This window comes from Eriocheir sinensis, chromosome 2 (assembly GCF_024679095.1).
Source record: "Eriocheir sinensis breed Jianghai 21 chromosome 2, ASM2467909v1, whole genome shotgun sequence".
Classification (NCBI taxonomy): Eukaryota; Metazoa; Arthropoda; class Malacostraca; order Decapoda; family Varunidae; genus Eriocheir; species Eriocheir sinensis.
This window is the reverse complement of record NC_066510.1, coordinates 28786881-28807724: the sequence shown is the minus strand read 5'-3', so window position 1 is coordinate 28807724 and position 20844 is coordinate 28786881. Positions and strand designations below refer to the sequence as shown.

Below are 20844 nucleotides of genomic sequence, written 5' to 3'. Positions count from 1 at the left end.
CACTGTAAACTGTACTGTAATTTATGTAGGCTTCCTACGAATATATAGTCTTTAAGGTCTCTTAAATGTTGGGTTCTCACCAAGAAGTCTCTGCCATTTTCTTCAACTTTAGGTGCTTAACTGCGCAGTACCAAAACTGGTGGGTACTACCAATGCAGCTTTCAGTATTCTTGATACTGACGTCATCATACTCACACAAATAATTATGAATGTGCATATGATGAATTGTCAGAATCAAGAATACTGAATATTGCACTGGTGGTGCCCACCAGTACTGGTACCATTACTGTGTCAAAGAGCCAGTACTGTTAATACCAGTAGAATAGAGGTACCTGCCCAACCCTACCACCAACATGCATGCTTGTTTATTATGTCTATCAGCTGAACTGCTGCTTGTAGTTTTGATCCAGTTTTTATAACCCATTCCATATTTTTAATACCAGATTCCTATGGAGGGAAGTATTCATTAGTAAATTATTTGCATGGTATATGCTTAAGCACCTGTAGAAAAAGAAAATGGCAGGGACTTCATGTTGAGTACCCAATAATTGAGTGAAATTTTATGGACAAGAAATATACATAAATTATAGTAGTTTATAGTATGTATAGCTGATGAATAATGCAACTTATGGTATTTCATGCTGCTTTAGGCATGTAGACATTGTCCTTTCCTTGGGAATAGACAAATTGTCAATGGGTGGACCATGATGTATGGAATGGCACCTTGAATATTCCTTTGTGGCCACCTTTGTGTATTTTGGAAGAAATTTGTGACTGCAAATCTGCAAGTAGTGAACTCACAAATACAGCGGGGCAGGTGTATATTCTACTACAGGACCAAGGCCTCTCCCAACATTCTCCATCTCTTATATGATATTTATACTCAATCCAGTTCCTGCAAATGCTCCTATTTCATCTCTCCACCTGGTCCTCTGCCTGCCTGCCTGTGGGAGGGTGTTTTTGTTAGCTTTGCTGCAACTGCATCAGTTCTTTTGATGTTCAGCTTGATACTTTGACTGAGTATTCATTCGTTACATCTGGTGAGTTTAATCTAATGAATTCACACATGAACAAAAATTATTGAGTTGGATACAAATGGGTTGATGCAGATACAGGTTAACTTACAAATGTACCCTTTCACTGCTTTTCACAAATAATTCATCATCACTACACATATGCAAAGAAAGCACTTGGTAAACTCAGTAAATGTGCAATATCTCTAATCACAGCCAAGATTTTGTAGTTCTGTGTAGTATAGGCCTCCTCTTTACATGAACTGAGACCCAATGGACAATCAAGAGTGTCAGAATGTTCCCTTCCTCCCATTGTTGAAATCTACAATCCCTTTACTCAGGAGTATTGGAGCACCTCTCTTAATTTCGTACACATGGTCAACTTCGTCAGCCACAGTAGCACAGGCAACAATTTTACATGCAGGTATATAAGGTGGTGGATTTACTAAATTGCATCATAATACAGATTTATGACCTTCAATGGTTCCAGACACTGCACAATTTTTTTGCTCTTTTTTATGAGTCACTAAGTGTTTTCTAAACTTTTTTGCATTAGTAAATACTATATCACATGTTTTGCATCTATACTCCTTGTGCTCTTCATGTATTAGAGAATGTGAAGCCAAACGATAGGCATATGGAAAATTTCTGCCACAAACTTTACATTGGTGAGGTTTTTGGTTAGTATGGCGTTGGTAATGGGACTTGAGCCTTTTTTCTGAAGCAAAGCACATATCACAAATATTACACTTGGGACGGGAAGTTGAATGGGTTTTCATGTGAGCAACCAAACCGCTCCGCCACACAAAGGACCTATCACACACAGTGCAGATATGTTTCTGAACACTGGAATGCAGCTGCATATGTTGGTTGAGCAAGCTTTGAAAGTGGTAAACTTTGGGACAGTGAGGACACTTGAACCTCTGAGACTTGTGATGATGGAAGGCTTTGTGGACAGCCAAGGACCTGTGCCTCTCAAAGGTTTTTCCACAGTCAGAACATGTAAATATACCAGTAAGATGAAGCTTCATATGCTGCTGTAGCACCAATTTTGTTTTAAATTTCTTTGAACACATGGAACACTCAAATGGACGGGCACTGGTGTGCATACTTCTATGTTTCAAGAGGCCAGACCGTGTTCTGAAGGCTGCACTACAAAAACTGCACAGGTAAGGTGTTTCTCCAGAGTGTATTCGAAGGTGCTCCACCAGGACACTGCGGGTGGTGAACTTCTTGGCGCAGGTGGGGCAGGAGTGAGGCTGAATGTTGTAGTGACTGTTCAGGTGAGATCTCAGGCTCTTGTGGCCCTTCAACATCTTCCCACAAATCTAATGATTAAATACATTAGATTAAACTCAAGAACTACGTAACAGTTATATATTTTACTTCAGATTCAGTCACTCAGCAATAATCTGATGCTACAATTAGCCTTTAAGTTTATTGACCTATCATAGAAATAGATTAATAGGTTGATAGAAAATACCAATTCATCCATTAGACAAAACAAAAAGGGCATTATTGCAGGCAAGTACTTGAGTCTGACAAAACATGACACATCAGAAATTAAACACAATTTTAGGTGACAGTTAAACCATATTAAATGGCTTGACCAGGCTACTTGGAGCAAGTCTTGTGGTCAGTTTTGGGTTTGTGCAGTTAAACCAAGTGGTTTATGTAATGGGAGCAGCCTTGTCCATCTGCAAACTTAAAACTACATTTACTGTGTTTATTGTCTTACTATTCTTTGTTAGTTACAAGCAATTGTTAAAATGAAAGAGTTTCCAAAATTATTTATATGATACAAAAAACATTGCCTGATGATTGTTAATAATTCTTTTGGTTGGGATATAGTAGCCAGGGTTACCAGTGGTCATTTGTGTTTATAACTTTTTTTTGGGGGGTATCCAGTTTTTCAAATAAATTTATCTGATTCAAGGTCAAGCAAATCTTTACCTTCATGGATAAAAGTTGGTAAACAAGGACTTAACTGTAATTAATAGAATCGTGCATGTGGGGAGCAAGCGAATATCAAAGGCTTATCATCATTTACTGATAAAATGTGTTTAATTAACTTCTAATTCTGCTGCTGAAAGCAGAATAGTAAGTGAATAGCATCTCATGTCTTATAAGGTATGATGAAGTTGGGAACATATGTTGTAACTGCAAGTGGCAGCAGTGGTCATTTTTGTATTCTTGCCCCTTTGAGGCTGTGGTGGGAGAGAACCCATCAACCAAGCATAGGGCCAGTGCAACATCTTGGTTACCAGTTTACCTTCCCCAGGGTTTCCCAGGGACCATTTCATTAACCATCCCAAAAGAAAGGATAAATAGCTGGGTGGTCTATAAGCCAACTCCCCAGGCCTGCAGATTTGTAGTCAGGTATGCTAACCACTGCTCCAAGGAAGCACTTATGGTGGAATAAATATACTGACAGTGTCAGTAGTGTTGTCATTCATGTAAATGGTTATGGATGATTAGCATCATACGTTTGTGTAAACTATATTGGATTAAAACAAATACTTGTGTTTTCATCTATACAGAGGTATATTAGTAATATCTTGCGCTTTAAATTTCAATTCTTTCAACGAACATTGCAAACTATATTTTCTAATGGACTACCACTGCTTTACTTATGGTTACATCCCTTTTTCTTTACTACTGAGCTTAAAACTCTGAAGAACCGTAGGGAAATATCCCCCTGCTGTCTCATCAGACTGCTACGGAGTTAATAGGGGCAAATGATGTAACGAATTTGGAGGCACACGTTTAGACCACCAATTCCAATGTGAAGTTGGGATGAGCTAGAAGTGTGCGTGTGTGTGTGTGTGTGTGTGTGTGTATGAACCCTTAAGAATATCAGACTCACCTGGCAAAGCATTTGTCTTGTTTTATTTTTTTTGGACATAGGGTACTGAGGAGATGGGCACTGAGGGAGGGTGGCTTTTTCCTCCAGGTCTTTCACCATTTGTTCCTGCTGCTGGGGCCTACTACATGGCAGTGATGAAATTATTTCTTCTGCAATTGGCTCATCCTCTTCGATCCAAAACTTCTTTAACATTAAATCCTTTGTTGATTGTAGACCTAGTGAGGGTAATGACAATTTTTTACTTATGAATTTCTTACTCCTTTCCTCCTTAAAAATAAAATGGTACTGAGGTTTGAAGCTGGAATGAACAGCTCTGTTGTTCAGTACAGTCATGTTTCCTGTGCTGTACAGCATAACCACACTGATCAGTATTGGTCACCAGAAACATGCAACAAAACCAATGAGCAGATAAACAGCTTCCACTACAAAAATTACAGGATCCCCTCATGTGATTTTTAAAATCTGTCCAAGAAATCCACAATTAGCAAGGGTCAACTATACAAGTAACTCATGAACTTGCCTACCAAGCTCTCTGGGAACTACCTCAGAGTCCCAAGTCAGAATTTGCTATGACTTCATTGATTTAGAGTGAGGAAACCTTTAAGCTGTGTCTTTGTAACAATTATTTGCTGCCATGTTGTTGATAAAACAGTAGTCTCATGATTTTAAGAGAAAACTGTGCAAATAAATAGAGGGGGCAAATCCTTACCTTGATCATTTGATGAATATTTGGCTGACTCCTTCATGTATACATGGTTCTGCTCCTGATGAGGTATGAACCATAGTTTCTCTACTCGTAGATTATCACCGTGTTCTGTGCTTTGGGTTAAACTACTCCAGTTAGAGAAGACTAAATCATCTTGATCACTATTCTTGCATGGTGCTTCTTCTCTCCCTAATGGATATATGAGTATTCGGCTTTGAGAGCTCTGCTGTCTTGCTTGGACGCCATTACTGTCTTGCACATCTTGAGGAGCAACGTGGATGTTGATGTGACTGTTGCTGGGCCTGTACTCTGTACTGCTTGATGGCTGAGCTTGATTTTCAGATAGGAGAGGGAGTGGTGTATCTGTAGTAGTGGCAGGAAAATAAGACTCTGATGATTCTTCAATGTCATAATTGTAAGTCCCTTGGGCAATGTCTGCTATGAGTGAATTATCTATGTGGTGATCTTCAGGAGTTAGCTCTTGGCTATAGTTGTATCTAGGAGGTGGAGGCAAGGAAAGGAGAGGAGAGGAAGATGAACAGTTGGAGTTTATACTTTTTTTGGCATCTTCATGTAAGGACTGGGTTCTTTGACCATGTACAATCTGAGAAGAAAATGAGTAATAATTTGTTGGGGATGTGTGGTGACATCTATGCTGTAAATTATCTTGAGATATTTGTGTGCTACCACTTGAAGCAATGTATGAGGCAGAGTTCTTAAGATGTGCTTCGTAAGATGGAGGACTCAGTGATCTTTCAAAAATAATGTGGGATGAACTGACACCTAGTGATGAGGACGATGATGATGATGGTCTTAATTTTCCTTGGCTGGAGTAATGTGAATCATAAGCAGTACTGGCTCTCTCAGATGTGTAAGACACAGTAGGAGAGTCTGAATAATACTGAGAAGATGATGGTACAATGCCAGAAATAGCATATGGAGGAGGAATAGGTGATTGTGAATTATCTTTACACATTGCTATTGCTGACACATTCTCCACTGACACAGAGGGGATCTGAGGGGGTTGTGTTTGGTGTTGTCCTTGTGGTGAAGGATGGAAAGAGGAAGTGTAGGCTGAGGAAAAAGACACCCCTTGGGAATTGTGGTCAGGCTCAACTTTATGCTCACCCACATTACTTAGGGAAAGAGATTGTGTTGGCTGAAGGTAAGATGCATGTTGCTCTGAGGTGGGACTCTGATTTGAATGTGGGTTCTTTATGTACTGGGGATGAATACATTGACTTCGTACTGCTGAAGGAGTCGGATGAACACAAGAACTCAAGTGGTAAGATATAGCATTTAAAGCTGCCTCTGCTGGCCGTGAGTAAACTGATGACCTTGAAGACTGTGTGTATGATGGTGGCTGTGGGGAATTCATTAATGCTGCCTGAGGGGGCTTAAATGAAATCAGCTGAGGGGACTCCATGTAAGATGTAGGTTGCAGAGGATAGGCATTTTGCTGGGGAGAATCTGAATGTGAAGAAACTTTTTGCTCTAAAGTCTGATTGCGAGAGGACATGCATGATAAAAATGGGGATGAACTGGTAAAATTAGTTTCTGTTGATGTGTTTGGGGGATGACTATGTAACACTGAAGGTAAAATTGAAGTACACTGCTGAGACTGACTGTAAAAGGTTGAGCCTTGAGTTTGGTCACCAATATCTAAGTGAGGAGAAAAGGAAGCCTGTGAGTGTTGTGTGCTTTGACTAAAATGGAGACTAGCTGGTGGTAACACAGTTCCAACTCCTGATTTGGGTTCACAAGATAAACCACCACTGGAGGGCAGAGCTGAGGAACTGGCATCATGTGCATCTGAATACAGAGATGGCAATGAACAAATAGAGGACTGTGAGGGATTAGTAACAACAGGTGTTTGTGAGCAGTATGAAGTGTGGGGGACAGACTGTGTGGAAGACGATCCAGAAGACTGTGAGGATATTGGAGGAACTACAGATACACAAATACCAGGAGAATTGGGTTGTAAAAGGTAAGAATATTCACAAGACTTCTTTGGGGAAGACTTTACAGGTGTGGTGTGTGAAGCCTGGGCCTCAAGAGTGGTGGAAGATGATGTGGAAAAAGAATAATGGCCATCATGAGGTGGGCCTTTATGATTTGTGTGTGATTCATAAACAGATGGTGTACTGTTTCTGTTCTTGCTGTGTGGAGGATGAGACTGTACACCAGGTGAAGGGCAAGATGAGGTTTCAGCTGTATTAGATAAAGAAATCTTTCCTACTGTTTGTGAAAGACTTGATGTAGAACTGGTTGCTGGAAATGGCTGAATGCTTGTAGCTGAAGATGAATACAAAGGCATGTGATTATTACTCAAACTACTACTATTACTATTACTGGAAGAATCTGATCTAATTTTAGGTGTTGATAAATTGTTTGTTTCATGAGAAAATTCTTCAGCAACACAATGCCTTTTGTTCTTCCCTTCACATTTTTTTCTCTTAATGTGAAGTAGTCTAAGTCCACATGTTGATGGATCTGGAGTATCATTCTGAGCCTTTCTGGCCTGAATTCCTTTCTTAGTCTTGGTTTGTTCTGCAATGGAATCAACTCTTTTGGCCCCTGAATTTTGTGGATAAGGTGGTGGGGGATGGTGCGGAACATCTTGCTGACCAGGTACATGGCCTGATTGGCGCAAACTGAGCGCCTCTGATATATATGTAGAACCGACACTTTCTCTTGCTAAAAAAGATGAATCTTCTCTCACACTTTTTGCATCAGCATATGATGACATGAAGTTACTAGTTGCACTTGATTCACTGCTCTGGCCATCTACATTTTTCTTTTTCAGTAACTTTAACCAAGAAGTTTTTGTTTTGTTTCTATATCTTTTTGGGGGTTTATGTTTGACTTGCAAACTTTTTTCTTGATGCATATCATTAACTTCATTAAACTTTTCTTCTTCACTTACACTCTTCACATTTCTAGATATGCTTTTTCCTCTTATAGTTGTCTGGGGGTATGCATCGCCAGTGATTACAAGAGAACACCCCGGGACTAGAACTGGGGGAGCCAGCTCTGATGTCTTCCTGTCAGGAGCAGAGGGCAGAAATATCACAGTCTTTGGCTCTGACTGAGGCCTCTTGGGCAAGATGGGGGTTTCAAAATTTGAATTTTTCTGTTTAAGTCTACCATCTCCTTTCCCTTTAGTTCTTTGACAGGAATCCCTTTTGAAACCATTCCCTTTAATGGATACTGAAGATGACTGCTGGTCCTTCAGGCCCTGAAAAGAAAAATCATTAAGAAATTTTGGTTTGCCATATAAATGACTGAATTCTCTAATATACAGTGGTTGCAAGCTCTTGATTTACAAATTTGAGATTAATGGCAACCCCAAAATCTTCCACAATTTCGTTTACGCAAAAATAAGTCTTACACGAAGAAGAAAGCCACCTAGCTTGCCCAGGTATTGAGCTTATTAGCACATGGGGTACATGGAAAGCTCCACTCACTCTCTTCATGTTGCACAACTTAACTCTGAGAAGTGCATTAGAAAAAATTGATTTTGTGGCTCTACCAATGTATTAGTATCAGTAGTATAGCTTACTCATATTTCTGGAATACTGATATCAATATCAGCCACTTTTTGTGGATATTGCTGATACTTGAGATTTTACTTGGAGGCAGATTTTAAAGTTTAAACGAGGAATAATTGAAGGCTATGTGCGTGTGTATATCATCACACAGTGGTAGTGATGACTATGGGAGTATATATCTGCTACCTTGGTGGCAGTGATGAGTAACAATATCGCAATCAGAATCAGTTCAAAGTATTAATATCAGCATTGGCAAAGTCTCAAGAGTATATGTGTTGGTATCAGAATCAGCATTACCAAAAAAATTATTATAGGTACAGCCATGATTGATACAGTTTGTATTTAAAGCTTCACCACCCTATCAACAGTAAAGTTGGAAAGTTTCGTTTAGTCTGCGCAACAGCTGTGGTCATATGCCGGAGGGAGACAGAAGGGGAAGGAATTATAGAAGGGAACAGATCCCAGGAGACGGGACACAACCCCCGATTAATATCTGGTACTCATTCACTGCTGGGTGGGCAGGGGTGTAGGGTATTGGAAAAGCTGCCCAAATTTTTCACTCCGCCTGGGAATCGAACCCGGGCTCTCTCGGCTGTGAGCCGAGAATGCTAACCACTGCACCACGAAGCCCCCCTTTCTTCCCTATCAACAGGAATTTTGTGACAAACAAACAATGCAAATGTCATTGTCCCACAGATTTTGAGTCTTGTTGGCGCCGCTTTTTTATGCTGCAACGAAGTGGTTATTCTTTCTCTTACTGGAAGATTTACGGCATTCTGAAGAAGGTGGGTTACACAGTGTTGACATAATTATTCTGAGAACCAATATTAAGTGACGTCATCTGCTGAAGTCTTCATGTAACATTAAGAATCAGAATAACTAAGTCACCTTCATGGATTTCAACATTGTAATTCCTACCTTCTTCAAAATTCAGTAATTCTTTCCTTGGAGGAAGTTCATGTGAGAGGACAGGGTGTCAGAGATATAGATAGATATAAAAATATTCAGAGGTTGGATGGGCTTGGGACCAAGTACTAATTTTTTTTCAAAATGCTAGCCACTTAACCAACTCCAATGAAAAAATATAAAACTGTCTTTTTAGCAAAATATATTCAAAATATAAATAGATTTTTGAAAAGAACCATGGTGACTGATAAAAAAAAAAAAAATAATAAATAAATAAAAAAGTTCACACAACAATTTTCTATTAGAAAGATGAACAAGCTTACCACTATCGGAAGAGAGTTTTTGGGTGCTATCAGTGCACACTGAATCTGACCACTGCTAGATGATGCAGTGGTTTTGGTTAATGGTAGGATGACAGGGGTTGGTTGAGGAGCTTGATGAGCAGCCAGAGTAATGCTGAAGGTGGGTGGGGCAGGCAAGATGAGTGAGCTGGAGAGGGGGGTTCCCAAGGGCACAGCTGGGGCTGCTGCTGCTGGATGAGCAAGGATGATGGTTGTCCGCGGGGAGGTATATATGCCCTGCATTTGTGATGCACCAGAGCATTTGGGAAGAATCTGAAAAAAAAAAAAAAAAAAAAAAAAAAAAAAGTTTAAAAAATATACTTTTTTTTTCAAACAATTATTCTACTATGCATCACAGAATTCTGCCTTATTTAAACAATATTACATGAAGCTGGAGTATTTTACTATTATAGTATGTTACTTCATTTATGTTCAGGCACATTGCATTATTTAAAAAGGTAAGAATTTATATGTATATGATTGTCTTACTGGTTTCATTCTCCCTTGAAGTAGATGACCTGAAGAAACACTGTAGAGACATCAACTGTAATATAAGATTATGTAAATAACAATGAATGGGCAACATGTACCTCATATGAAAAAGTAATAAAAATGTCACGGCAGGATAAATAAAAACAGGAATGAAGTTACTGGGTAGCTTTTTCCAACCTTTTAATCTTATAGAAACTCTTGAAGAGGGCTCAATATTCTCTGAAAACATCATTTAGTACTACATGTAAAAGTGGTATAAACTTTTCAGAATCATTCTTTCACTCATACTCATCATTATTTCTTTGCATTCTGTTTTAAAGTTGTGACAGGCTACTGCATATTATAACGTTGAATAAAATTGCCTCTCTTGTATAGGAGGTGAGCAAAGGTAAATAAGGTAATATAAAAACATATAACACCAAGAGCATGTGCAAATGACTGTCATCTCCATGAGAGCCGAGAGATGAAACCAGCCAATCAGGATGAGCGCCAAGAGAGGAGGCCAGGCAAACAAGTGTGGTGTTAAAATGCTGCTTAGGCACCAGAGGAACAGTTGGTTTGAACAGGCTATATTATCAGCACTAAACATTTTATTACTGATACCTCAAGATATGTGAAGCGTATCATATGTATTCAGCGTAAATACTTCAATTTAACAATCCTAACAAAATTATATCTAACTTAATCTTACCTAATCAAACATGACCCCACTCCCCTGCTGACAAAATATGATGTGCAATGTGTGCTCATAAACTTTAAATATCAATATTTTCCAAAAGTTACTAATTACTGCATTGCATTCTGTGGAATAAAATGTATCACAATGTCAGTATTAAACTCATGTGAATTGGCTCTGTTTATTTCCATACTAGCAGAGTTGGATTGATTTTCCTGTCCATTTACACCCTAAAAGTTTGCCCTTTCACTTGAGGGTAGCAGCCATGTTTACGGATAGATACATGAACACTCAGCAGGTTAACCTATTAATCTGCCTGGTTTTGTTCCAGTTTGTCCACTTGTGATCTTTGTGATGGATGACATTGCCCGCAAGAGAACAACACACCAGCTAACAGACCAAAAGTCACAATAAGCAGGAACTGAGTGAACATCAACGTGGGGTAATTCTTTCTCAAATCTGCCCTATTCATTTGTTGTAAAGCCTTGATTTAAAAGTGTTGGTCTGATGTTTGTGCCGTGTAGTAAAGCCGAAACAGGACCAGTAAACGATAGTGTTGAGAGAAATATTGAAATAAGCAGGTTGCACCTCTTCTTCTGGAGTGTTTTGTGGGGCTAATCAGGCTGTGGAACAGTTGCACCTCTCTCTGCGGGCTATTCTGTGGCTGCGAGCTGCCTCCCACAACTCCTCCACTCGTGTAAACAAACAGCGTTCATGATGGAATTAATTACTTTGTCGAAAAAGTGGAGTGAGCTTTCCAGTAAGTAGAGGGATTCACATTGTTGCCTCGGTAATTCATCTAGCTAGAATAAAAAAAATAAAAAATAACCCGCATATCTAGCATATTATCAGTTTAAATAAAAATTGAGCCTCCGTCAAACGCCGTGTGTGATCACTGATGTAAACACCGCCCAGCTGGAGCGACGAGGCGGTGGCCACGGCCTCACCCAGGAGTAAAAGCCCCCACACTGAAGAGGAGGAGGACTGACTCATCTCAATGTAAAGGGCCGAGCGTATATTATGCTGGTGGCCTTGTCGACTCGTTGTATCCGTGGGCAAAACTAAGGTAAGCCTGAGACACCAGGGGCCGTATACACAAAACTTATTAAGACTGATAAATCCCTGTTAGCCTTAACACATTTTTCTGCTAAGCGCTAACAGATATTCACAAAGCAGGGTATTATTCTAGTGTTTGCCCATACTCACCCCTCGCAACCGGCAAACACTAGAATTTTACCCAAAGCAGTTAGCAGGATGGCGGCACAGCAACAACAACGTCTGCGGCGTACCTACAGAGAAAGAAGAGATATTTTTGCTGATTACAACGATGCTGAACTACTCAAGTAATAATAGCAGTGACTGACTTAGTGAGGGACAAGCTGCAAAGTAGAACGGGAAGAAATGGACCTTTAAGCCCCGAGACCAAGGTGGCTATTACATTAAGATATTGAGCCACAGGAAACATGCAGCAGTGCAGTTGTGATGATTTCGGAACAACGTAGCCTACGATCAGCCATGCAATCTCACAGACAATAGATGCACTGGCTGATCCTGAAGTACTCTGCCAGTTTCTGGAATTTCCTCATGCTCAACATGAAGTGCAGCAAAAACAGCCAGGGTTTAGGCAGGCAACCCAGTTTCCTGGTGTGGGAGTGATCGATGGCACTCATATAAGAATTGTGGCTCCTCATGTCAATGAGCATTATATGTGAACAGAAAATGCTATCATAGCATAAATGTGCAGATAGTGTTTGATGCTCATTACATAATTCTTGACATTGTGGCAAGGTGGCCTGGCTCAGTCCATGAATCAAGACCGAAGTTCATGTTTGAGGAACAACATGTACCTGCAGGATGCTACCTTCTCAGGGACAGTGGTTATCCCTGCAAGCAGTGGCTCTTGACCCCATACCTGGACCCTCGAACTGCTGAACAGACCAGTTATAACAGGTAAGTTTATTGATGATACACAAAATAGATTCCTATGTAGTAAAAATCAAGCCTAGCACTGTCCACTTACTTTGCAAAGTACAGTAGAAAAATAAATAAAATGTAGGTGCCTAATAATTATATACTATAGGAAATCTCATTGAATAAAAGTTGTAGGAAAGCATCCTTATAACTCTACTTTGAAATCAGATTTTTATTTGGACTGACTGTTTGGCTGGAATTCCATGATTCCCCAAAAATATCAACTTTATACTGGTGAAACGTACAGGAAAATTTATTGAGGAAAAGTTGCTCATTTTATCATGATGGAGTCTGAAAAATATAGTTTATAATCTTTGACTCTGAAATTTACTGCCCACAGAGAGCCAAAGTTGCAGTGAAACTCGAAAAATAATTTTTGTAATTTTTTTAGTTTTTTCATTCTGGAATGAATCTCATTGAATAAAAGTTGTAGAAAATCATCCATATATCTCGACAGTGAAATCAGATTATGATTTGGACTGACTGTTTGGCTGGAATTCCATGATTCCCCCAAATTCCAACTTTTTTACTGGTGCGACGTACAGGAAAATTTATTGAAGAGAAGTTGCTCATTTTATCACAATGGAGTGTGAAAAATATAGTTTATAATCTTTTACCCAGAAATTTACTACCTACAGAGAGCCAAAGTTGCAGTGAAACTTCAAAAATATTTTTTTTTAATTTTTGTATTTTTGTTTTCATTCTGGAATGAATTTCATTGAATAAAAGTTGTAGAATATCATCCGTATAACTTAACTGTGAAATCAGATTATGATTTGGACAGACCGTTTAGCTGGAATTCCATGATTCCCCCCAAAATCCAACTTCTGCTTCCCACTCCTGTGAACAAGATATTGGTTCATCTAGAACATCACGTATATCAGTGGTGTCAAGACCACGCTCAGCATGCACACAACGAGCAGAAACTAAAGGAAGACAGCTGAAATAGGACGGCTGAGGGAACATAATCACTCTGCAGACGCTATGATGCGTAGGCTGGAACTGTAGGCTATTTTTAGCACAGAGTGGTGGTAAGGGACAAAAGAGGTGCCAGTTAGTCACTTAGCATCGACAGAAACCTAGTTATGTGCGGCCTTCAAATTTTGGATAGCTTCTCGCTCTCCGGCGCTGGCATCATGCTCGTTGCCCACGTCTGATAGAACTCTACGACACCAGCGGCATCAATGTCATTACAGGGTTAACCCATAGTATCCAGCCAACCTAACCTAACAAACCTAATAAACACAACTGACTTAGACAATTTGTTATTTAGAGTTGAGTCGGTTCAAGGTTAGAATTATATTCAGTTTTCTCCTAGCACATCATATCTCCAAAGTTAAAATTCATTTGTTTTATACTACATTAACCAAAACTGCTAGGAGAAAACTTTAAAAAATTCTAACCTTACTTGAACTGACTCAACCTAGCTGAAATTAATAAACTGTCAAAGACATTTTGGTTTAACCTAACTGACAAGAATAAATATTATTTTTTGCAGCTATTTGTGTAGGAAAGAAACAACAATATATTTTGATGTACTATACATACATTGCTACATTGTGGTTCTTGTTATCTTTTGTTCAGGTTCTAATCACTGATCATGGATAGATATAGGTAGATAAATATAAATAAATGTAGTATATTGTTTCTTTTTCCCCTTTTTCAGAGTTCGTAGGAAGGCACACAGCATTGTGGAACGAGGCATTGGACAACTTAAAAGAAGATTTCATGTCTTGCGTAGTGAAGTGCTTCTCAACCCAGAAAAGACGTGCAAAATGATAAATGTCTGTGCAGCGCTTCACAACATTTGTAAGGCTCGGAACATCCCTGTGCATATAGCAGGAGGCGCATCGCCTCACCCACCCTACGACGCCAAGTCCAGGGGTCCCTCTGGGCGAGTCTTCATGCTTCCTGTCCCATCCTGAGTACCTCCTAGCAGGATCTATCGACTTGCTCAAGCCACGAACTCCGTGGGCGTCCCCTTGGCCTCCTCCATTCGGGATTGTCTCTACCCTGATGAGCAGGATCAGCTTCAGGGTAAAGTGCCACGTGCCTGTGTAGCCAGAGTTGGCGTTGATGGACTATGCAGGTAATATATGTCAAATCAGTCTCATGGAGTAGTCGCTGGTTTGACACAAAGTCATTCCAGCGATATCCTATGATTCTGCATAGACATTTAACATTGCCAAAGGCATCAGTCTGCCTCTCCAAGTCCCCATTTCCCCATTTATTGTCCTTGTCTCACAATCATAGAGTAAGACAGGGAGCACAAGGGACTTGGGGATCCGGATCTTTGTCCTTCTGCACAGGTATCAACAACACCATATACTCGTGTTGAGCGAGTCCATAACACCATGGGCCAGGCCGATCCGCTGTAAGACTTCCTGGCGTGACTCACCGTTGTTATGAACTACACTACCAAGATACATGAAACTTTCTGAGATCTCAAGGTCCTCGCCACACGCATGAACAGACTGTACTGTTTCATTTAGCAAGCCTCCACCACTGGGTTTTGTTAGGCTAGGTTACCTAACCTAACAAAACCCCAAACATCTACTATGTGTCTTTACTCAGAATAATTTATATACTCTTCCTCAGCAATAAGACTATCTAACAGAGGAAGGTCTCTCTTTGTTAATTTGTGCTTTAAGTTTCTGGCAATCTTTTGTTTGAAGATACCTCAAACTTAGGCTAACCTAACAATACCCCAAACAGTAACCATATATGTATATGTCTTGACTCCGAAAAATCATATATGCTTCCTTACTAATGAGACTTTCTATATAATGCACTGAAGTCTTTCTTTGTTGATTTTTACCTTCAGTTGATGGCAGTCATGTGTTTGAAAATACCCTAAACTTAACCTAACCTAACAAAACCCTGAACAATTACCATACATCTAACTCAGAAAAATCATTTTTGCTTCCTTACTAATGAGACTTAATATATAACAAAGTGACCTCATTCTTTGTTGATTTATACCATAAGTTGCTGGCTGTCATGTGCTTGAAGAGACCTTAACCTTACCTAATTATAACCCAAACAGTCACTATATATGCACTTAGTAAATTCATAAATGCCTCTTTACTAATCAAACTTATTATCTGACACAGTGAGCTCTTCCTTTGTTGATTTGTGTCATATGTTCCCTCCTATCATGTGTTTGAAGATACCCTAAACTTAACCTAATCTAACAAAACCCAAACAGTTACTGTGGGTCTTGACTCAGAAAAATCATATATGCTTCCTTACTAATGAGACTTTCTATACAACAAAGTGAGGTCATTCCTTGTTGATTTATAATGTGAGTTACTGGCCATCATGTGTTTGAAGATACCCTAAACTTAACCTAACCTTACAAAACCACAAAGTTATCGTATGTATTTACTCCTAAAAATCATGTACGGTATGCTTCCTTACGAATGAGACTTATTATTTTCTGACTATGTGAGGTCATTCTTTGTTATTTTACGCCATAAGCTGTTGCCTATCATGTGTTTGAAGATGCCCTAAACTTAACCAAACCTAAAAAAAACTCAGAATAATTACCATGCATCAGTCCTCAGAAAAATCATATATGCTTCTCTACTCGTAGGACTCAATATAACAAAGTGAGGTCTTTCTTTCTTAATTTATCCTACAAATTGTTGGCTGTCATGTGTTTGAAGATGCCCTCAACTGAACCTAACTTAACAAAACTTTTTTTTATTTTTTTATTTTTTTTTAGATAGGCCAGTCTATCCTCTAACTGGACTGTCAGAAGTATGTTTCTGTGTTCTTGCATTCAAGAGTAGCAGTTTGCAACACAAAGAGTACAAATTTCTCTGTAAATAAACTTTTTTGCATGTCTTTGTTCTTTCCCTGATACATAAAGAGGTTATGAGTTACAGTATTTAATATTGATTTTAAAGTTGGTGGTCTGACTTAAGGTAATTTTATTTATTTAATTTTTTTTTTTTCACCTCGTGACTAGTCACTTGAGGTGAAAAAAAATGTAGGGTATATTGGGGTGGAAAAGAATAAGTTCTGGTAAGGCATCTTTACCAATCCAGTTGCTCATCATATTTTTGCCTTTAAACACTATATATCACTCAATTTGATATTACATGGGTATGATTTTTGAAGGTGTGGATATTTCGACTTATGGTCTTAACCCGGAAGCAGCGGGGATCATGTTTCTTAATGGTCCCACCAAGCGAAAAAAAATAAAAAAATCACCCCTCACACAAACCATTTCATAATATATATCAAAGCATTTGTGATCAGATTATATATCATCTATTTTGGGGGGTTTATATCATGGCATAAATTTGGCCTGTCGCTGCTACACAATAAAGCCACAAATTTTGCCCGTCGCTGCTACCGGGTTAAGAGTCAGTGCTGTGCTAGGCAATACCAAAACAGTAAAAAAAGTTGGTAAAAAATGAGTAAAGCATTGCCGATGCCACAAAGACACATGTGAGGCACCCCAAATGGCGAAGAGGTGAACTGGTAGCCAATATGATTTATCAAAAAACATGCTTTGCAAGCTTTGCTCTCTTCACAGGTATAATCGAACACCGCAATAGGTAGAGCTGGGAGAATATATGTATGTAGTTTTAAATTAAAAGTCTGTATTTCAGACACCTAAAATGGAGAATCACAGAATATATTCCTGCAGTTTCATCATTTTGTGTGTATGTGAGCAGGTCTCAACCTTGCATGAGCCCTTCCTCTTCATTACAAAAACCTAGTAACTTATAGGGAACTTTTTATTTATTTCCAGATACCAATGATCCAGATCCTGCCCAGAACATTACTGAAGAGACACAGCCTTTTGCCATTGCTAAGGAGAATCCATATAGATTTGTTTCCAATGGCTCAGAGCAAGTTTGAATATGTGAAATCCTTTGAAGAAGAAGGGCAGCTTGATCCACGACACTGGATTGTGGTTGCTCTGAACTTCAAGAACTATGAAGACCTCTACCATGTGCACCAACTGGAGCGACCCAATGACCACAACCTCACCAGGCTGATGGAGGCGTCAGTGGAAGTTGTTATGCAAGACTTCAAAGACATAGTTCTCTGCTATAGTTTTTCCAGAGAATTTAATTTTCTCTTTTCAAAAAACACAACACTGTACAGGAGACGGGGCCCAAAACTTCTGACTAATGTGTGCAGTCTCATGTCATCTGCTTTTGTTCACAAATGGCCATGTATTTTTGGGTCTTCAGTCTTAAACTTTCCACCACTTATAGAGGGCACTATTCACTTGGTTCCAGATGATCAGAGTTTGAGGGATTACATGACCAAATGCCAGAATGTTTGCCATCATCAAAACCTGTATAATACCACATTTTGGTCCCTAATTTCTAAAGCAAGATTGTTGCCTGAGGAAGTTAGTGAAGCCTTGAAAGGTGCCAATGAAGCAGCACTAAATGAAATTTTATTTTCAAAATGTAATATCAATTATAACAAGCAAGATAATGTGTTTAAAAAAGGAAGTGTTGCTGTGCGTAAAAAGGTACAAAAAGCTGTTACTACACCAAATGGGTCCATATCTCAAAGAAATCAGAGCACTGTAATTGTTATGCATACAGATCTTATCAAAGACAGCTTCTGGAGTGAAATCTTTGAGCTGGAGCAGCCCACTAAGGTGAGCAGCAAGTACAGTTACCTTAAACACTTTGAGAAGAAGGAACACTTACTGCCTCACACCTGGATGGTGGTGAGAATTGATGGAAAAGGCTTCCACAAGTTTTCAGAGAAGCATGATTTTAAAAAGCCCAATGACATTAGATCAATAGAATTAATGAACAAGGCAGCTACTTCAGTTATGGAGGAATTTCCTGATATAATATTTTCTTATGGTCAAAGTGATGAATATTCTTTTGTTATCCATAGATATTCAAAGATGTGTGGCCGCCAAGGCAACAAGATGATCTCCAGCATTGTTAGTTTGTTTGCAGCGGTCTATGTGTTTCATTGGTCAAGTCTGTTTGGGGACGTGGCTCTCCAGTACTGCCCAGCTTTTGATGCTCGGGTAGTCTTGTATCCCAACAATTCCTGCCTTAGAGATTATCTGAGTTGGCGTCAAGCAGATTGTCATATAAATAATATGTACAATACTTGTTTCTGGGCTTTAGTACAACAGGGGCAGTGTTCAAGGCAGAAGGCAGAAGAAATATTGTGTGGAACTTTCTCTAAAGATAAGAGAGCAATTCTCCTAAACAGGTTTGAACAGAATTATGATGATGAAGATGCAATCTTTAGGAAAGGAACTGTCATGTTTCGAGAGTTTGTGTCTGGAGCACCCGAGAGAGGTTTGTGTGGCCCCCCTGGTGAGCAGTGTGAGGCCAGCCAGGTGGGGAGACCAGGGGACAGGTGCAGCAGCATTACTGTTGGCCACTTTGATGTAATAAGGGATGAGTTTTGGAGAGAAAGGCCATGGATCCTCGGTGAAGAGAGGAATGCAACAACAATAGATGACTTTGACTAGAGTGAATGTTGTGTTTTTATATTTTATGTATAAAAATATGAAAATAGAATTTCAACCAATAACAGTGTGTATAGTTCCCTCCAGCGTATGAAACTCTCACACTAGGGCTTGACTTGGCCATGGACATCAATGCTGAGAAAAGGTAAAGAATGAGACAAGCTCTGAAAGTAAACAATGGCAACAGTGTTAAAAAAATGTTACCACAGTGAATGGAAATATTAAGATGAGTATAACCAACTCACAGATTCAACTCCCCAAAAATCATGTTTTTTTTTTTTTTTTTTTTTTTGTGATGTAGTAATGATGTAAGGCCCTGCACCAATGATGCAGGTAATTGTTACAAAGCACATTAACGACGCTTCCTGTGACGGCACTGATGTCTGTGACCCATGACACTTAGGGTGAATATCTGAAGTGTCCTCGGGAGGAAGGATGATGAGTTATGGCACCATTAAGGCTGCCAGAACCTAGGGTCACTTTCACAGGTTGCCATGATGGGTTAGTAAGCCTCTGTACCAATACCAAGGACTTCAAAAATTCCTTGTGTAGTGTTTGGTGATGCTATTTTAAGTTAACAAATTTGAGGAAGCTATACGGGAAATCTCTTGTGTATCTGGTGTTGTATTGATAACCTAACCATAATAGAATGGGTAAGCGGTGGCAGAACTGGTAGCGTACTGGACCCACATTCACCGTGTGATGGACGACGCGGGTTCGAATCCCCACGCTACCACTCGGATTTTTCAGTCACCGCCGAGTGGCTTAAAACTACCCACATGCTGTCCTGAAGACCACCCATCAATCCGGACTCTTGAGGAAGCCGTCCAAGCGAATCAAGAACGAGTTCCGGGGGGCAGCATGAGCCAATGCAAGATGGCGCCACTATAAACACTCGCCTGCGCCAGAACGGGCTGGGCCGACCATCAGGCCCCACCTGGAAGAAGCCTTGGGCCGACCATCAGGCCCCACCAGGAAGATGCCTACCGGCGCAACAGGCAACGACGTAAAAAAAAAAAAAAAAAAAGTGTAGAAGATTAAATAGTTTGGTTCAGGCGACTACAAAGCCACTGTGTTGGACTGCGAAATTGGCACCTAGTTTTTTTTTTTACATCAAAGGCTCAAGAAAGCGCAACTGCTATGGTCATGATGGTGTCTAGGCTACATTCAAGACAATACATAACTTCATAGCTCACAGTGGTAAGCGGAAACACTCATTTACCCGAACATGACAAACTACACGTGAGGATTGGTAGAGATGATTCAATTCACAGTTATACACTTAAGTATACTTAAGTACACGTTTCCCAGACCAGTCGAATGAAATGACTCTATGCTGCGCTCATATTACTATGTTGACAAGTTAACTGAGGGTGGTGACATGGTCGGGTCGAACTTAAAGTCTGCAATTTCCCAATACTTATCTAGACGACATATAAATGCGTTAATTGTTTGAGCCTCAACTATTTCAGAAGGGAGCCGATTCCACGTATTAACTGATGTGAAGTAGAAGTTATTACTCTGTGGTCCGTACATATGTCTCGGGTTCATATTTCGACCTTTATACCGGCCACATAAAGCCCTACCTTATAACCTGGAGAACCTTCTACTTCAGTCATGGATTTGGAGAGGCTGTCGGCCACCCAAGAATGCCGCCGGCCTGAAAAACGTGACACACGGCAAGGAAATGACAGGACTCGGCCGCCATGACTGTTGACCACCTTTGCCAGAGTGTCGTACTCAGTCTCGCATATTTGTCGATTACCAACCCAAAACTGTCTCCTCCACTCCAGTAACTGGCTTCATATATAGTTATTGTTGAAAATGGTTAGTTATTGGCGTGTTTC

At 39.8% G+C, this 20844-nt stretch overlaps 2 protein-coding genes across 5 annotated transcripts; one reads left to right on the top strand and one right to left on the bottom strand.

Annotated features, from left to right (window-relative positions):
- Positions 1-37: 37 nt before the first annotated feature.
- LOC127002153 (uncharacterized) lies at positions 38-20734 on the bottom strand. Of its 2 annotated transcripts, none has more exons than XM_050867816.1 (6): positions 20584-20734; positions 9873-9927; positions 9366-9656; positions 4589-7823; positions 3880-4094; positions 38-2341 (listed from the first exon to the last, which is right to left on the bottom strand). In XM_050867816.1, exons 2-6 carry the CDS (start codon positions 9879-9881, stop codon positions 1469-1471), a joined length of 4623 nt encoding a protein of 1540 aa, XP_050723773.1. In that variant the 5' UTR covers positions 9882-9927; positions 20584-20734; the 3' UTR covers positions 38-1468. The 2 variants fall into 2 exon arrangements, with proteins under 2 accessions (XP_050723773.1, XP_050723769.1); XM_050867812.1 differs by lacking the exon at positions 20584-20734 and adding an exon at positions 11140-11276.
- Positions 11448-19062, top strand: LOC127002176 (uncharacterized). 3 transcript variants are annotated; one of them, XM_050867864.1, is made up of 3 exons: positions 11455-11617; positions 14189-14559; positions 17288-19062. In XM_050867864.1, exons 2-3 carry the CDS (start codon positions 14539-14541, stop codon positions 18998-19000), a joined length of 1734 nt encoding a protein of 577 aa, XP_050723821.1. In that variant the 5' UTR covers positions 11455-11617; positions 14189-14538; the 3' UTR covers positions 19001-19062. The 3 variants fall into 3 exon arrangements, with proteins under 3 accessions (XP_050723835.1, XP_050723821.1, XP_050723826.1); XM_050867869.1 differs by lacking the exon at positions 11455-11617 and adding an exon at positions 12322-12501; XM_050867878.1 differs by lacking the exon at positions 14189-14559 and having other exon boundaries at positions 11448-11617.
- Positions 20735-20844: the final 110 nt, after the last annotated feature.